Source organism: Cnephaeus nilssonii, assembly GCF_951640355.1.
Source record: "Cnephaeus nilssonii genome assembly, chromosome: 3".
Classification (NCBI taxonomy): domain Eukaryota; kingdom Metazoa; phylum Chordata; class Mammalia; order Chiroptera; family Vespertilionidae; genus Cnephaeus; species Cnephaeus nilssonii.
The window spans coordinates 28,172,555-28,192,913 of NC_137074.1; the positions used below are offsets into that span (position 1 = coordinate 28,172,555).

Here is a 20,359-nt window from a genome sequence, read left to right on the forward strand (position 1 = left end):
GAGGTCACAGTTTGATTCCTGGTCAGGGCACATGCCTACCCAGGTTGCAGGCTTGATCCTCAGTATGGGGCATGCAGGAGGCAGCCTATCAATGATTATCTCTCATCTTTGATGTTTCTATCTCTCTCTCTAAAATCAATAAAAATATTTTTTAAAAAATCTTATGATTCCCAAGGTTTTTAAAAGCAACTAATTATTTTAAATGCTAACAAATAAATACAAATAGATTCGTTATATATTCCATAAACACACACAAACATAAAGGTAAAGGTATGTGTTATAGCCACTGACAATAATATTTACAGAAGATGGGAAACAGAAAAGAAATAACTCAGAAGGTGGCACCTAGAGGAGACAACTTTCTTCATGAATTGATGTCAATGTGGCAATTTACTTCCAGATGCTTCAGATGTTTCTGAAGTACTACAAATTAAAACCACTATTCAGAAGTATTTAAAACTGATGGAGATTTCTGGGAAATAAATAACTAGAAAACTTGGAAATTCAAAGCACATTATTAAATGAAATGGGGCCAAAAATCATATGGAAAGATACTCATGTCATTTGAAATGAGATGCAAAATTAGATATACCACTTTATCACTATCAGTCCAGCAAAACTTTTAAAATCTGATTATTTAAGTGTTGGTGGTCATGGGAAGCAACCAACCCTTTCACACTCTGCAGGTGAGAATGTAAACTGATACAAACACTTAGGAAAATAACTCAGCTTTATCTAGTGTAGTTGAGTACATGCACACCCAATGACCCAGCTCTTCCACTCCCAGGAATAGACACCCTAGAAATGTGGGCACATGTGTTCCAGGAGACCTGTACAAGAATATTCACAACAACATCATCCATTTGTATAGCAAAAAATGAGAATCAACCCAAATAACCATCTACATTCAAACAGGCAGATAGTACTATGTTCCTATAACAGAAGATGCTTAAGCAGTGAAAATGAATGAAATACAACTATGTACATCTTCATGGATAAATATCATGGGTTCTCTAAATATTAAACCACTAACCTTTGGTCATACAGTGAATAATATTATTTGAGGAGTTATATCAAACTGCTATCCCAATGTTAATATTTTTGAATATTGCATTTATAGTCACAGAGAAAAACGTTAAGTTCAGCTTTATTTACAACATTCATTTTATAAAAATCACTTTACCTGGCTTTGCTGCAGGGAAGTTCTGCTCCCCGTTGCCATTATGACGTCCAGTTCTCCATTCATTTAAAACTTCCTGAAAGGACTGAGCAGAAGCTTCTTCATCAAATGACCCTTCACACAAGAGCATATCTCTCGGGTTTGTACACTCTCCTTTTTGTGTTGTTGAAACTTCCATCTACACCAATTAAAAATGTATCTAAGTATGCTTTTCTAAATTTTCCAGATCATAAAATGAAGATAGCATTAATTGCTAGGCATTAAAAGTCAAACGTTTTTTAAACTTAGAGTAGAATGTTTTAAAGTTTTACTTATGCATATGCTCTACTGGTTTCTTTCAAACTGTAACCGGATTATAAATGGTCTCTTCAGAAATTATTAAAACTGGAGCCTACAGGACTGAGGATTTATCATTATGTTATTCACCAGTGTTCTCCCTGGAAAGTGACAACAGTCTTGTAGGTGACCCTCCTACTTCTCCAATCTCCTGCTCCTGCCACCTCCCCACAGCAGAAAGAGCAGTTTCATAACTTTCAAATTTAATCAGGGCAGGCCTCTGCTCAAAACCCTGCAATGACTCTGTATGAAGCCCCCAGACCCTACTAGGACTTACAAGGGCCTACACAACCTTGTACTCCCTGCCTTTCAGTTCAATTCCTTCAATTTTCCCCTTCTCTTACCTTGCTCCAGACAAACATATTCTTACAGTTCTGGGAACTCACCCAGCACCTTCCCACTTAAGGGCTTTGCACACTATCTTTACTCAATGCCTGGATTGAGTCTTCACACTCCACACAGTCATTATACTCATTTCAGTCAGTCTCTGCTCAAATGTCACCTACTCAGAGAGTAGGTGATGACCTTGCTGATGACCTAAAAACATAGACTCCCCCCCCCATACACACACTTTCTAATCCCTTATCTGCTTTATTTTTCTCAAAATAACATCTCTGTGTGAATTTACTTATTCTCTCTCTCTCACACACCATTAGAATGCAATGCAATCAGGGATATTTTCCTCCCTCAGTGCCAAGAGCTGTGCCAGGTTCAAAGTGATGCTCATTAAAAGCTGGTTGAATAAATGAATAAATAAATGCATGTGAAACATTGCATGCTTCTTAGCGTAAAGATGGGAGAAACGATGAATTCAGTACAAAATATAAATCCACTGTGAACACACCGAAAAAATAAAGGTTGGCATTGGCAGTTACCTATTGAATCAGAGAAATCCAAATTATGAAGCCAAAGCAAAATAAATTCCACACCAATGTTAAATCACCAAGTGTGGATTACCTATACTGATATCAAATTGCTAAATCGGCATTGTGTATCTTCTAGATACACAAGTAGGATCCTTTATGTTCAGTCCTTAATTGCAAAATAAACAGGCAGATTGTTAGAGTACAATTGAGAGAAGATGATTAAATAGTGCATAAAAAATTTAAATATAAAGAAAAAACACCTGGGAACCTGCCAGACACTGTGCAAGCTGCTGGCCACAGAACACAGGTTAATAAGTCCCCAACAGATACAGGTGCAAGTGCAGGTATTTAACTCAGATAAACAAGAATTCGGTGGGCAAAGAGTGGCACGGGCAGGATTCCAGAGAGAGGGAATGATACATAGACGGAGACATGGAGCCAAACAGCAGTATGGCATGAAACTGGAAGTAGTTTATATTGTTACAGCACAGAGTGGGATATGAAAAAATATAAAGGCTGGAAAGACAAAGAGGGGGCAGATCATGAAGAATCCTGCCTGCCGCACAGACAATTAGGCTTAAACTTATTGGAAACACAAAGCCACTGAAGAGTCACACGCAGAAAGAGAGAAATGGGGGTGGAGGGGAGATAATGAGTTTGGATGCAAGGAAAATGTTATGGCCATTTGGCAATATCAACATTACAAATGCATAACCCTCTTCAGTTAGGAATGTCAGTAATTTATTATGTAAATATATATATGTATACAAACCAACATTTTTCAAAAACATTCTTTATACTATAGTTTGTATTGGCAAAAGACTGAAACAGGTTAAATGTTGACCAGTGGAAAATAGATCTTAAAAAGTCTAATAAATGGAGTATTTTATAGCCACTATATAGAATGAGAAGGTTCTAGAATGCACTTAAATTGATATGAAAATATTGTGTTAAGTGTAAAAAGCATGTTTTCAGAGCAGTTTGCAAAGTATATTAATATTGGTTTCAAAAAAATAACTATATACAAAATTGGAAATATTATTGATTCCTAGAAGGAGAGAGAATGAAATGAAATTTATACCCTATAAACATTTTTCACTTTAAGAAAGAGCTAACTTGCACTGAAACCGGTTTGGCTCTGTGGATGGAGAGTCAGCCTACGGACTGAAGGGTCCCAGGTTTGATTCCGGTCAAGGGCATGTACCTTGGTTGCGGGCACATACCCAGTGGGGGTGGTGCAGGAGGCAGCTGATCAATGTTTCTCTCTCATCGATGTTTCTCTCTATCCCTCTCCCTTCCTCTCTGTGAAAAAATCAATAATATATATATATATATAAAAAGAAAGAGCTAACTTCAGGATTAAGAATAGCAATAAAAATAGAAATGACCAAACAGTCAAGAGAGGTTTTAGATGGTAGACTGCGTGGGACATGGTAACTGACTGGATGTGCAGAGGCAGGAGAGACAGGACTATTGAAAATAACTGTTCTTGCCAGCTTAGGAAGCTGGGAGATAGGATGACACCAATAGTAACATCTATTGGAGGAGAAATAATGAATTTGATTGGAAAATGTTGAGTTTCAGAAATATGTGGGAAGGTAATTACAGGCATTCAGTAAGCAGTGTGTGTGTGTGTGTGTGTGTGTGTGTGTGTGTGTGTGTGTGTGTTTGCACTAATGAAGAAACATTGAAAACTCCGTGCAATGGTTTAAGTGTGCGGTGATTGCAGCAACTCCCCAGGGCGGATCCTTTCCAAGCAACAAATCAGAATCAGAGATATAAGACATTTGCATTTTATAGCTATGCCTTTGGAATACTTGGCTTCCACATAGTAGTGACAGAATAGGAAAAAGCCAGCAGATTGTACATTGGTTCTTAAATGTTTCAGCCCAGACTGTCATATGTCACTTCCACTCAGAGCCCATGACCCTGCCCAATTCTAAAAGGGCTAGAAAATTTGATGAATCGGTGCTGCACATTCATTACCCTCCTGGGCCACAGGATATCCCGGCAAGACATGTTTATTCCCATTTTCATATATACGTGCCACTTTCCAGAAGAGGAAACAGAGAATCAAAACGGCTAAGTAAAATGCTGGATGTTATAAAAGCTGTAAGAAAATCAGGGTCAGTATTTCAAATCCAGGTTTCAGTCTCTAAAATGAAAGCTCTTCCATCAACTGCACCCCTTTCTAAGGATACCCAGTGGCCTGAATCCATAAGAAAAGCCCTAAGACAGATATTAGGCATTGGCACCATTTTGACTCTTCCAGGCTTTGGAATTGCTTGGTAGGCTAATTAAAAATCAGATTCCTGTACTCTAACACAGATGAGAAAAAAAAAATGAAAATTTGGGTGGCAGACCAGGAATGGACATCCCATACTTCTGATGCTTATTACAGTTGGAGAACCACTGTTCTTCAGTACAGAAGACTACCAAGCATACGATAGGGACATCTCTTCAGTGCATGCACTACAGACGGGTACACACCTGAGGGTCTATAGTTGTGACTCCTTGCCGGGGTTCTTGTCCCAGCATTAAGAAGGGTTCAGCAATCTGGAGAAAGGCTGTGCGTAGATTAAATAAGAGTCCAAAGAAAAAAGATAATTTTGAAAGGCATTGGGGGTCAGAGGAGCTTCAGCTAAAGGAGCTAAAGTTCTAAGTTCTTCATAGTTCTCCTTGTCTCAGGACCCCTGCTTTTTATTAACACAATTTGTCCTAAGACAAGGTGGAAATAATACACTTCAAAGGGTAGCGTTTATAGAAGCATTGTCAGATTGGGGAATAGCCTACGGCTGTTCAGGTGTTTGGCCAACAGGAGGCAATAACATGTAGATTGAGATGCTCTGAGCTGTCTGGCAGCAAAAAATCATCCTATTCAGGTTTGGAGGAAGTTCCTTTTAGCTATTCCAACAGGTGATTATATATGTGACTGAGCCCTTGTTGAGCCCCCAAGTTTCATCAACCTTTTGATGAAACTCTTGCAATTATGACATGCTGGAATTAGCTTCCGGCAACTCCCAACCAGGAATACTCACCAGGAATAACCACTGAGCAGTTGCTAAGACCTCACATGTCTGGACCCACCTATAGAGATGCTGAACTCAGGTCTGTGTGTTTCTTTAAGGTTTCTCCAGTTGAGAAAATGTATATACTCCCGGATGAAACCACTGAATCAAAGGTTCTTAAGTTAAGACAAGAGGTGAGGGTCTATACAGCAGTTACCTATGTGGATAAGAGGCAGCACTTATTCTAGGGATTAGAAGCACAGGCAAAGAAATAAGCTCTGTAGCTTTTTCATTGGTTATTTACTTAGGCCCCCATTGTCCTCATCTGTTAAATGGGGTAATAATAATGCAAAACTCATATGGTTATTATGATTCTTGAATAAGGTAAGGCAGGTAAAATAACTAAGCACAATGCCTAGCATCAGGTGTTTAATAATGTTAGTTGTTGACTTATCATTATTATTGATAGGATAAATTAGATAAAATGGCAGGCATGAATGAAAAACCTTAAAATCATAGTCTCTGAGTAGTGGTTAAAAGCAAGTAATTTGGAATCAAAAGATCTGGGTTCATATATAAGTTCCACTATCAAAAATACCTTGGGCAATATATAAAAAATGTTTTTTGCCACTATTTTCTCATCTGAAAAAAAAAAGAAATAATTAAGAAAGGATAAAAATGGATATTACAAGTAAAATATTTAAGACAGTATCTGGCACACTGTCAGGCCTCAGTACATTATTATAATTATGAGGCTTTAATTCATAATTCAGTAATTCCTCACAAACATGAAATCCATGCAAATATGCTGACTTTCCTGGACAATTCAAGCATAGTTCCTCTTCTGAAAAGAGGTCAGACTAGCATAGAGCACATTTTTCCTTATATTCTGCGAGCATGGGTTTGGAACTCAGACTGATGAAATTCCAGACCCACCAAGTAACAAGCTGTGTGACTATGGCCAAGTCATGCACTATTCTAAACTGCAGTGGGAAGGTGAGCGGCATCTAAAGGAATAAGGATTATTGCATAGATCAAAATCTGAGGAAGTTTGTCTTTTGCTAAAAAGTCAATACAGCAATTCTATTATAAAAATATAGACATGAGCTGATGAAACTTATCTAGCACATCATGGGATCAGTAATCAATCTCAATAACTACCGGCATTTGGTATAAATCCGATTATAAAAAGCTGAGAGATTCACTGTCACCTAAAACACTTGGCAAGGTTTTGTACTCTTAGCCTCTGAAGTCCTGATTAATATAAAGTCATTATATTGCATTGTGTTCTCTGTTTTTATGTTCCTCCCAAATACTCATTCATTTCCTGCAACGGTGGAAATGCCCAGAAAGCCACAGGGTCAAAGGATCATTCATCAAGCAATCAGCATCCAGTACAATCAAAGCAATCTCCTTAAAGGGATTGTTATAGTCAAGATGTTTTTGATTAATAAAAAAATTCATATTAAATAACAATGTGATAAAATAATTTGCAAAAGTCTACAGCTCTAGCTAATTATATGCATGCCAGTCTCCATGACCATATATGACAGAAATGTCTCCTACATTTTCCACAGCTTACCTGGGAGCTGCCCCCCTGCAGCAGAGGAGGTTTGGGTCCATGCTGACTTTTACTAATCTCTTTTGGAGAGCGATTCTCCCCTTTGAGTTTATCTGGATTAACTTCCTTGATAAACCGATGGGCAACATCCAATACATTGGATAATATTTGAGACTTTGTCTGTTAATAAAGGAATAAAATATGACTAAAAAGCCAAATATATAAGCCTCAGTAATTTAGATACCTCAAATTATATTTTCATTATTCCATTCCTACTAAATTCAATGTATTTTACTTAATATTTAAAAATACAAATTGACATTTATATCAGCCAATATAATAGTGACAGCTACACAATGTTTGGCGGGGCTAGTTTGGGCTCACATTAGCCTAAGTATCTTAAAAACATGTTATTTAATCCTAAAGTCAACTCTGAAGCGTACCTATTTTTATCTGTTTCCGGGATAAAGAAACAAAAGCTCTGAGTGTTTAACTAACTTGCCCTTGGTCACATGGTGAGTGGGTGGCAGAGCTGGGAAGTGACCCAGGTGTATAGCATAATTCTAATGACTCATAGCCTTTCCAACCCCAAATAAGTAGATGGGTAATTTTATGCACACCATGGCTAAAGAACTAAATATAGCTTATCTGGTAGGAGCCTGAATAAGCAGTAATAAGTATTCCTCGGTGATAAAACATCTTTAGAAACTATCAGCTGTTTAAAAGTGGAGACACAGAAAGTGCATCTACCTGTAGTTCCCGAGTGCACTGCAAGTCTCTCCGCACGTGGCACCTTTGCTCATGAGTTTCAGTTACCAGGGAGGCCCTCCATCCTCGACTATTTTCTTTGCCTCTCAGACTTCTCCTTCTCCTGGATTTGTCCCCCGTTTCTCCCACATCAGGAACCTTTCCTGGCCTTCCTTCTCCAGCTGTGCGCAGTGCCCTTCTCTGTATCCTCTTCCTACCAACCCCTACAATAGTAATTTTACATCATCTTGTGGTGTCTATCTATCCCATGATACCATGTAAGCTCACAGAATAAAAAATCATATCTCCTTAAATCTCAGTGTGGCTACCACCATGCCTGAAAAATAACATATAGTAAAAATACGGTTTGTGGGAAGGGAGCAGAAGGACTCCAGAACTAAAATAAATGATCTGGAGCAGCGGTCACCAACCGTGGTCCGTGAGGAGAGCATTATGCTAAGCGAAATAAGCCAGTCAGAGAAAGACAAGTACTACATGATCTCACTCATGTGTGAAATCTAATGAACAAAATAAACTGTTGAATAAAATGGATCCATAGGCATAGAAGCAGGGAACAGACTGTTGAATCTCAGAGGGAAGGTGGGGGTGGGTGGATGGGTGGGAAGAGATCAACCAAAGAACTAGTATGCATGTATGGACACAGACAATAGGGTGGTAGAGGCCTGGGGTGGGGGGAAGGGGCGGGCCTGAAGGGGTCAATGGGAGAAAAATAGGACATATGTAATACCTTCAACAACAAAGATTAATAAAAGTAAATGATTGAGAAAAATAATTCAAAGAAAGCTTTCCAAGAGCCTTCTTCAGAGTGAAAAGGAACAGGCAAATCTCGAGAAGGCCCTATTCTGAGGAGTCTCCTATCAGAACTCCCTGGGTTTGCCCAGGACACTGCAGGATGCCATCTGAGCTTGAACCCAACAAACTCCAGGGGGAGACACGGGCCTTTCAGAGGCTCTCTGACAGCCTGGCATTGGGAGCAAAGGCAACAGGTCTTCTTAGCAAATGTCCTCAAGCAAGGGAAAACTCTGGCAGGGATCAGAAATAATTCACTCGGACTCTCTCATGGAAATATTTTTATTTTTAAATTTTCAACTACTTACCTATTTAAATAGCTAAAATTACATGGAAACTTTCCAGTATGACCTTTTGAAAATTTGTTAAGATTCAATCTGATTCTTGAATAAATCAGTGAACATCAAATTAACTGGTGTTATTTCACACTGAATTAATAAGTTATATATGAAAAAATGACTAAGGTGACCTATGCACATAATTGCTGTTCTTAGACAGATCTATGCTGTCTAGTCCAAATTTCACAATGATCATTCAAAAGCCCATTTACACCCATTCAGCCCTTTTAAAAAATACATTCATAATTATAGTACAATATTATTGTGCATATTCATAATACTGTGCACCAGGTCTCTATGGCTTATTTACTACTCATTGCACTTAACACTGCTGAACTGTACACTTAAAAATGTTTAAGATGAAAACATTTATGTTATTTGTTTTTTACCACAAATTTTAAACAATAGGTGCATGTTATTATTTAAATGAGAAATGTTGAGTGCATGTTATCATTTATAAATTGAAGCTGAATACAGTTGATTTAACAAGGAAAACCATGAAAGAAAGACAAAAGAAAATATTCAAGCCAATGATACTGCTTTATCCTTCCAGAAATAACTGCATTTTGGCAAATATTTTCTAAATATAGTACTATCTAAGTCTGATTTCATATTTCCTAGAATAAAGTTCTGTTGATATTAAAGGTAGTTAAAATATCTAGTTTTCATCTTATCAAATCAAAATAAAAAACATTGGTATTATTTTTATATAAAAGTATCACAATAGAATCATCATTCAAGTATATATATTTATTTAAATAGCACAAAAGAAAGATTATTCTTGTCCTAAAATGAATCTTGCTATCAATGTTACAATAATTTTTGTAACATTTTCAGGGAGCATTTTAAAAGACTATGAAATAGCCAAAAATGATTTTATTCCTATATTAAATTTACTATTAAAAATATGATAAACATCGTAGATAACTGATAAAATGGAATGCTGTTTATCTGAATGTCTTAAATTTCTGTTAATTCCAGATAAATAAAATGCCAATAAACTGGAATTTTCTTTCTCAGAAAATTGAATATTTAAATATTACTTTCCTCAGTTTTAAAAGTGTACATGTATGCCTTATTTTTCTTATTATTAAAGTAATCATTCCAATACAGGAACAGATTTTGATCCCCACTACTTGGACAAGGAAACCCAAGCTCATAAAGCTTAGGTCAAAGCCAATGGGTACAAAATGATTTAGAGCCAAGGTTTTTCTTCTTTTAGCCTACTCCTGTTCCCTACTGAATTAACACAGAAAATGTGCTTTACTTATGCTTTCTTGAAAATACAATTATTTTTTGTTTGTTTTTAATTTATTTGCTTATTTCAGGTTTCAGCAAGCACTAGCAAATTGAAGGGAGGACCAGAGATTCTCCTTCATCTTCTCTGTTATGCACATATATGGGGAGGGTTGGGAGCAACATAAACTTTGGGGAAAAACTTTTGAACAACAAAGTTACAAGTATTCTATAAAAGTAGGATTATAGAACAAACTTAAACCATCTATCTCTTAACTAAGAGACATATATTTAATATGATCAATAAGCCTAGAAATTCACCATAGTGCTGCAACAGACTATTTTACAATATTTAAAAGTTCCCAGATATGTAAAAAATATATCGCACATATTAATAACTTATAGCTTCCCGTTCTCCAGACCCACTCGCCATACTCACTCCAGAGAAGAATTGACAACTAATTGCTAGATACTTCCCCCTCCCCACCTAGGGAAGTTCTCCCCTTGAATCCAATGGAGCTCTGTGAGAGCTACTGAGTGTGAGAAACAGTAATACGTTTCCAATGGCAAGGTGATAAGAAACGAATGTGCCTTCTCTATCCTTTTCACTGTAGGGTGTATAGTGACTTTGGAAGTAACATATTGACTATGGTGAATGTTACAGGTAAAAGTCACCAAATAATTGCTTAAGAGGGAAGGTGTCTTAGGAACACCCATGTCAAATTCTTAGGTGAGTAAAAAATAACTTTTACTATAGCAAGCGTATTTGGAAACTACCCCTAACCGGGGATTGTTTGAGCTAATAAAAAGAAAATGTTTTAAAAAGGTGTTTCCCTTTAATAATGTACATAAGTACGTTACTTCCATGCCTTGCCAAAGTTTTCCTCCCTACTTGGAAAGGTGAGTGCTCCGATTATAATTCTCTTTCTCACTTTAGGCCCAGATCAAATGTTATCCAGTTCCAATGTATATCCAATGGCATTATTAAAAGTAGCTTAAAAGGGCAAACTGTTTAATCTCTTTGAGACAAAGTTTTCTTCCTCAACTAATTGGAGCAAAATGGACATATTTTCTGCGTGCTCGTATAAACCCTGCTTACACCCACAGAGCTTTGCTGCTCCATGTGTGACCCATAAATCAGCAGCATCTCCATCCCTGGAAACTTTCTGAAAAACACAAACTGTCAGGTCCCATTCAGACTCACTGACTCAGAATCTGCAGTTTCACAAGTAACTTGAATGCACATTCAGTTTTGAGCATCTCTGTGTCAAAACACTTATCAGTCAGTCGTGTTACAGTTGGTTGAATGCAGCTGTCTTCCCTTTTGTGAATTCTTGAGGGAGGGAACCACGTCTCATTCTGCCTTATATACAATGTTTTACATCGCCTTCTTTCAATTCTCCTCCCTGAAGCCCTGTCCTTCACACTTTGCAACTAGAACATTGCTGGTTGAATCAAATTTAACTAATTTACTGAGATAAAAATGACTGAAAATTCCATTTGAATATTTGTCGCTTCTACCCAAGCTAAGTCAATGTCAACACAGATAAAATAAATAGCACTATCATTAATAGTACAAAAGGGGAAATTATTGTACCTCACTAAGCCTAAGTGTTGGTACCTGTAAAATGAAGACAATAGTTGCCTTGCAGAGCTGTTGTGAAGAATATACATTCTGAATGAAAAACACCTTGCAGAGTGATAGAGTAGTGCATTCAAATGATTGCTACCTTTTTATTTAGATCACAATATACTACTTCTCTGTAAAATAAATTGTTAAAATACCCAGAAAATAGAATCTCTCCCTAATTAATAGACAGAAGTGGGACTTCAGACTAGGATATACTAGAGAGGTCAGTAGATAATTGTCCCTCCATAAAACAAATATTATATTGGGTACATTTGTTAAAAGCTATTTCAGGAAATCAACCAACAGCAAACAACAAGAAGTAGTCAGTCAAGAAAAACTGTGACATTAGTGAAGAGTGTCCGGCTGCTCCTATTTTATATTTCTCTTCCCAACTCTATCAGTGTAACTAGGGCAAGACTGGCCTTGCTCGATAGGGAGTGTGCTTGATTCTCAGTAGAAAGCAGAATCTTAAAGTTTCTGTGGCATTATCAACAATCTAGTGAATTTGGCTATAAGTAAATGGGGGAAAGCTATAGCTCTGAAAGCCTGAGGTTTTGGTCCCAGTTGGGGTAAGCAGTAGGCCAGCCAAACATTTAATGAGATGATCCTGAAAACGAGAGCGCTATAGAAAGGCTGATTAAGAAATGGGAATCATCAAGGGGAACAAAATAAAAATTATTGAGTATGACCTACATAGGTTAAGAAGAGATATAAAATGGAAGAAGGATTGCCAGGACTGACCAGCAGACCCTCAGCGATGCATGAATGAATTACTCTGACACACATTCCTGTGAAAGAGAGGGCTATGGGGCTGCTTGGCAGGAGGCACCAAAACAGCCCTGATTGCCTGCCGCCTTGGGCTTTTATTATAACAACAGCTTGAACTGAAATTAACCTCTAGATACAATCAGCAGAATAAGTATCCTTGAGAAAGCACATGCTTCTACAAGGTCGGGTCTAAAGACTAAACACAGAGATTCCAGCAAAACACCTGGGGGCTCGGACTTGTTTGGAAAAATCAAGGCAGGGGCTGCTAACTTAGGCAAGGTCTCCCTAGAGGCCCTGACCTTTCGGAGATTCCTCCTTACAGACTTTCCAACCAAGTCCCGTGCTTCCCCACAAAGGATGACTTAGTGAACTTGATAATAGATCAAGATACATTATCCAATTTAAAAACCAAAGAGGAAAAGATTGAAGAAAATGAATATACTCTTAGAGACCTAGGGAACAGCATCAAGCATCCAACATACATTTAGTGGGAGTATCAGAGGGAGAGAAAAGAACAAAAATATATGAAGAAATGAATGTCCCCAAATTCTCATATTTAATGAAAAGTATTACTTTAAAAATCTAAGAAACTCACCAAACCTGAAGATAAATATAAGGAGATTCATACCAAGACATATTATAAACAAACTACTGAAAGCCAAAGACAACCAGAAAAACTCGAAAGCAACAAAAGAAAAATGACTTATCACATATAAGCATACATTAATATGAGTAACAGCTGATTTTGCATCTGAAGAAAATGAAGACCAGACAGCAGTGGAATGATACCAAGTGCTGAAAGGAAAAAAAAATGCCAAAAATAATTGTATATTTAGCAAACCAATCTTCTAAAATAAAGCAAAAAATTCAGACATTCCCAAGTAGACAAGTAAGATATAATTCATTATTAGCATTATTATTTCTGCCTTAAAAGTATTACTAAAAAAAAAAAAAAAAAAAAGGTTTTAAGACTAAAAGGTATTAAATTTACCAGAAGAAAAGTAGAACTCCAGGAACACTAATATATGGATAAATGTAAAACATGCTTAAATATTTAGTTTATCTTTTCTTCTCTTAATTTCTTTTAAGGGCACAAAATTATATATAGCAATAACATTAACACTGCTGTGGGTTTATAATATTGATATAAATCAGTATTGTGTATAACAATATCACAAAGAATTGGAGAAACATAGAGCTAAGTTAAAGCCATTTATACAATATTTTACCACAATAAATCAGTGTTAATGTGAAGTAAATTGTTACAAGATGTATATTATAATACCTAGTACAACCACTGAATAAATATATGTATATCCATTCATGCACACACTCATACACACATCAAAAAAGTAATTTCAATAGTACAATACAAAATTTGTTTAATACAAAATAAAGCATTAACACCTGGGTCCGGGTGAGGCGACGCTCCCCTGGGTCCAGGTGAAGCTGGATCCCGGGTCCAGGTGAGGCCGTGTGCCCCTGGATCCGGGTGAGGCTGGGTCCCGGGTCCGGGTGAGGCCGCGCGCACCTGAGTCCGGGTGAAGCCGTGCCCCTGGGTCTGGCCGAGACCAAACCAGAGGGAGTCGGACCTGCATTACCACCATTTGTCCACCATCCAAAGCTGAAAAGTCAGTGCCGACATGTACACATAAGGAACTGGTGGACATTGAAATTGGGTCTCAAAAGAACTATTGGTCCAGAAAGAAACTCACTACAGACTGATTCATTTGCCTGTCAGCATAACTATTATTGCTCGTTTCACATTCAGTTCTTATAAGTATATTTCTAGTGACACATGATCTCACTCATCTAGGGGAAATGATGAACAACATAGACTGATGAACAAGAACAGACCCAGAAACAAGGAGGAATCGATCGGACTATCGGGCCTCAGAGGGAGGGTAGGGGAGGGTGGGGGGAGGGGGGAGAGATCAACCAAAGGACTTGTGTGCATGCATACGAGCCTAACCAATGGTTAAGGACAACAAGGTGGTGGGGACATCCGTGGGGAGGGGTGTGGGATGGGAATGGGGGGATGAGGACAAATATGTGACACCTTAATCAATAAAGAAAATAAAAAATAAATTAAAAAATAAAGCATTAAGAAGGAATAAAATAACAAAAAAACATAGACATATAAAAAACAAATAGCAACACGGAAGATGTAAACCCAAACACATCAATAATTACATTAAATGTAACTGAACTAAATACTACCATTAAGAGGCAGAAAGTGTCAGGCTTGATTTTTTTAAAAAAGCAAGACTCAATATAAGCCATTTATGAACTAACTTTAAATTAAAAGACAAATAGTTTAAAGTAAGAGGATGAAAATATATATACCTTGAAAGTAATACCAATAAAAAATACTGGAGTGGTTATATTAGTAAGAAATAAGACAAGGAGAGATATTTTATAATAATAACAGTCAATGAAACAGGAAGTTCTAACAATTATATATGCAATTAACAACAGAGCCCCAAAGTACATAAAGCAACAACAGACATACTAGTAACTAAAATGATATTAAGCCCATTAAAAATTACAGTTAGAAATGTTAATATCCCCTATCAGAAATTAATGAAATAGCTAGGCAAAAATCAGTAAGGATATAGAAAACTTGAACACCACCATCAAGTAAATTAACCATCAAGTAGATCACATTTAAAGAACCCTCAACCCCACAACATCAGAATATGAATTATTTACAAGTGCACATGAGACATTCTTCAAGACAGACCATATGCTTCACATAAAATAAGTGGTAATAAATTCATTAGAATTGAAATCATAGAAAGCATGATCTCTGACCTCCATAAAAAATTAAAATTAAAAATCAGCAACAAATTATTTTGTGAAACAAAATATTTAGAAGTTGAACAACCTACTTCTAAATAACCTTTGGATAAAAAAAAAAATAAACCACACAAAAAAATTAGAAAATACCTTCAATTGACTGATCCTGAAAACATAACACATGTGGTGCCAACGAATAGAAAAAAAAATGAATAAATCAATGAAATCGAAACTGGGTTTGTTAAGTAGACTTGAAAAATTATAAAGCCGTGGCTAGCCTGACTGAGAAAAATAAAGAGTAAATACAAGTTAAGAAAATAAATAATGAAATAAGGAACATCACTATTCTGAAGAAATTCAAAGGATTATAGAGGAATAAAAAAATGATGCCAGCCCTGACCAGTTTGGCTTATAGCGCGTCGGCCTTCGGACTGGAGGGTCCCAGGTTTGGTTCTGGTCAAGGGCATGTACCTTGGTTGCGGGCACATACCCAGTAGGGAGTGTGCAGGAGGCAGCTGATTGATGTTTCCCTCTCATGGATGTTTCTAACTCTCTATCCCTCTCCCTTCCTCTCTTGTAAAAAAATCAATCAAATATATTTTTAAAAGAAATGATGCCAACATTTTGACAACATCCAGTGAAAGATACAAGTTACCAAAATTGACTCTAGAAAATTAGAATAGAATAAGGAAAAAATTTTAATTAATAATTCAAAATCTTCTTATGAGAAAAAAACATCCCAGACTCATACTGTTTCACTGATAAGTTATAACCAATATTTAAGGAAAAAATTATACCAATCCAACACAAACACATTCAGAAAATAGAAGAAAAATATTTCTAAACTCATTTTATGAGGCTAATGCAACCCTGATAGCAAAGTAGATAACCACATTACAAAAAAATAATACTACATAAAAATAAACTCAAAATGGATAAAGGACTTAAACATAAGACGAGAAATCATAAAAATCTTAGAAGAAGCTATAGGCAGCAAAATAGCAGGCATTTGTCGTAGCAACATCTTTACTGATACAGCTCCTAGGGCAATGGGAACTACGGAGAAAATAAACAAATGGGACTTCATCAAAATAAAAAGCTTCTGCACAGCAAAAGAAACCATCAACAAAACAACAAGAAAGCCCACTGCATTGGAGAACATATTTTCCAATATGATCTCTGATAAGGGTTTATTTAATCTCCAAAATTTATAGGGAACTCACACAACTTAACAAAAGGGAGATAAACAACCCAATCAAAAAAATGGACAAAGGACCTAAATAGACACTTTTTGAAAGAGGACATACAGAAGTCCAAGAGACATTGGACAGGAAGTGAGCATCTAGTCCAGGTTGATTTTATGAGAATTTAGATTTGGAATCAAGAAGGTGAAATTTGGTATGTCTGTTAGGTAAATTCGTAACTTGTTAATTATAAGAAAAGAAGAAAGTAGATATACACACACATACAAAGTTCAAAGAGAAGGAGTCTCCCTGGTCTCTTAACAGCTTTCCCATTTCCAGTCCTGGTTCTTACCATGACTCAGCCACATCATCCACACTCCCTCACAAGACATCTGTGAGGCCATCAGCAACAAGAAAAACATCATTTATTTTATTTTATTTTATTTTTTTGGTAAAGCTAGTGTAAGAGATCTGATTAATACAAAGATCACTACTTCCCAACTAGAGCAACAAGATTTGAAAATGTGGGGAGGTGTTTTTGGTTTTCACAATCATTGGAGAGCACTACTGACATTTAATGGGTGATAACCACCAAGTTTAATAAGTATTCTTAAATGTGAGGGATGGAGAGTTTAAGAAGAAAAAAATCCTGCCTGAAATACTCGAGAACATTCCCACAGAGAAATACATAGATGTAGCCTTATATTAACAACATCTTTAAAATTATAGAAACACAGTGAAAATAAATCATAATACCACCATATTAAAAAGTAAGAAATAGAGGTGTCTTCTAATTCATGACTGGTACTTTCCAAAAGTAACCATTATTAACAGTTTGGCATATATCTCTGCAGCCTTTTCTCTCTGCTTAGAAGGACCCATCCGGATTTGCAACACAAAACAAATTATCTTTTACTTGATAATACAAAAACTATCATTTCAAGTAATAAGTAGTCAGTGAACAAGAATGTGAAGGTTATTGTTATAAAATATTTAAAGTAGAAAACTATGCATATTAAGTACCATAACACAGTACCATATCTATTAAAAAGATATTTTCCAATTTTAAAACTCAAAGATATTCATATTTCCATCTTCTAAATATGGAAGTTTATATATAACAGTACTAAAAGGTATCAACAAGAGGCAGAGGGGACTGAAAATGATTGAAATTACTTGTGCCACTTCTCCACATGCTAAAAATGTTTAAAAACAAAAACAAAACAGCCTTCGGGGCACATAGTACATCATGCTGTAGAATAGAAGCTTAAACTAAAGCCCCAGAATGTGATTTACTGCCAGCATCTCCAGGTTCCCCCACATCCTTCACTACACTGTATGCTGGTAGGATTTCATCTGGTCACTGTTCTAAATTCTCACCTGAACTTTCTTTTTTTCTCCCTGGAATGATATTATCTTTCAAATTACACCCTAGAAGAATTCATCACTCTGACAATGTATCATTAATCAAAGTAAAGAGAGTTGATATTTTATAACATTTTGGAATGGATGGCACCTTGTAGAAGTTAAGGTCCAAGAGTAAAAGTTTTAGTTTAGTCAGAAAAAGGATAGACTTTGTGACAGTGTCAGCGCTTCAAAACACAGCTACCATTATCACCCCACACCAGGGCTACCCGGCCATGAATATTAACGCCCACGTTGACATAGCCATGCCTCCTCATGTGATCCAGAAGTTCCAGCTCACAGAGTTCCCCACACAAGTTAGACCTATGTTACTTCCTAATTGTGAACAAAGAAAATGCTGCAATGTCTCTTTTCATGGTGTTAACTTTCATTGATTTTCCAATTACAGAGTTTTAGAAGAGATTTATTGCAACCATAGCCTTGCATTAGAAAGTAAAAACTAATTTCTGTGGGAGAGTTCTGCTATTTCATTGTATATGCTAAGCAAAAAGGTAGAGAGGGAAGAAAAGAGATACATATACACACAGAGAAAGAAAGTATGTTTCAGCAGAAGAAACATTAGAAATTCATCAGTTGCAGTGATTGTCAGGGTTGAATATGGGCAGACTTGGATAGCTTTAATAGATAAAATCATTTCAGGAATATCAAATGCACTAATGGAATTTTTAAATTATATATATATATATATATATATATATATATATATATATTCATTTTTTATTTATTTTGGCCTGCCTTTTGAGAAAAACACTCCCCCTCGCATATCGGGAAAACTTCCCCAAGAACAGTTTGTTCTGTTTTCTTTGCTATGAATTACCTCATAAGCAATTGGTAAACAGAAGTATGATATCAGAAAAACTGTGGCATTTTATTGATTCTTAGGTTTGTTTTTTTCTCTCCAGCACATTACTGTAAGAAGGCAATTAAGGGCAAGCTGTCTCACAATTAAAGCCAAAACCTTAGCAATGTATGATGACCTTAAAAAAATAGTTGAGCCCTAGCGGTTTGGCTCAGTGGTTAGAGTGTCGGCCTGCAGACTGAAGGGTCTGGGGTTCAACTCCAGTCAAGGGTACATACCTCAGTTGCAGGTTCTTGATCCCTGGCCCAGAGACATCGATGTCTGAATCTCCCCCTCCCCCTCCCCTTCCATTCTCTCTAAAAAATGAATGGGAAAAATATCCTTGGGTGAGGATTAGTGGAGAGAGAGAGAGAGAGAGAGAAGGATGGAAGGAAGGAAGGAAAGAAGGAAGGAAGGAAGGAAGGAAGGAAGGAAGGAAGGAAGGAAGGAAGGAAGGAAGGAAGGAAGGAAGAAGGAAAGAAAGAAGGAAAGAAAGAGGAAAAAGTTGAAGAAAGTGTGATTTTCCAGAATGGGGAATTATTCAGAAACTAGAGGCCTGATGCACGAAATTTGTGCAAGAGCAGGCCTTCCTTCCCCCGGCTGATGGCACCAGCTTCCCTCTGGCACCCAGGACCCGGGCTTCCCTCCCTCTGACCACCGGCAGGCAGCCGGGACCCAGGCTTCCCTCGCAGCCCTGGCTTCATCCAGAAGGATGGAAGGACGTCCATTCTAATTAGCATAATATGCTTTTATTACCATAGATCATATCTTTAGATATGTGTTTATGCCATAACATAATATGCAAAATTATATCACAAACACATGTACACTAAAGAATTATGCTTTAATTTATAACAAAGTAAAGTTTATTAAAAGTTATCAAACATTTGCTCAAGATTTGTTTATTCAAAGAAACCTCTACAAATTATTTTGCTAGCATATTTCTATTCATACATTGCATTGAACACATTGCATGTGGAGGGTATAAGGATCCCATTATCTGAAATCAACACTAACAATGAGAATAAATCTCTCAGTTTAAAACTACATAGAAAAGAAGGAATACTAACTCACCAAGCGATAAATTACTCAAGTTATCACGGATCTATGGCAAGATGCAACAATCCCATTAAATTTCTACTTAGTAAAAATATCTTTCCAAAGTAAACGTAATTTACTTATAAAATACATAAATATCTTAATTCATGAAACAAGAATGAAAATAATGAGCTTTATATTTTAATTATTCTACAGTATTAAACTATATCTTCTATTCTTAGACCATATTATTATTTGCTTTTCTGATGAATCCATCTTTAAAGATAATCTTAGTATAAATATGTTCCCTATGATTTACCACAGAGTCAAATCTGCACTTTCCATGAAAGTTAAAGAAAAAGACATTTATAAATTATTTGACCAAAGGTTGCATCTACTGTTAGGATCAAAAGAAAATAAGAAGAAAAAAAAATTAAGTTCAGGCCAGCTGGAAAGGTAGAGAAAAAGAGGACAAGAATTTCCACATGGCAGAAACTAAAAAAGAAAACAGAATTTGAGTAAATTCCTCATACAAATAAATGAAAAACAGAAGCAAACAATATTCACGGGATGAAAGAAAATTGCAACAAGTGCC

General features: G+C 36.5%; 1 protein-coding gene across 1 annotated transcript in view; it reads right to left on the minus strand.

Moving 5' to 3' along the window:
• Positions 1 to 20,359, minus strand: part of ZBBX (zinc finger B-box domain containing) — a gene marked incomplete at its 3' end in the record, with an annotated part of 106,364 nt that overhangs the window by 49,993 nt on the left and 36,012 nt on the right. Inside the window, exons 8-9 of the mRNA XM_079767266.1 lie at positions 6,973 to 7,131; positions 1,184 to 1,358 (exon numbers count right to left, since the gene is read on the minus strand). Coding sequence (XP_079623392.1) covers positions 1,184 to 1,358; positions 6,973 to 7,131 — 334 coding nt within the window. The remainder of the gene's footprint in view (positions 1 to 1,183; positions 1,359 to 6,972; positions 7,132 to 20,359) is intronic.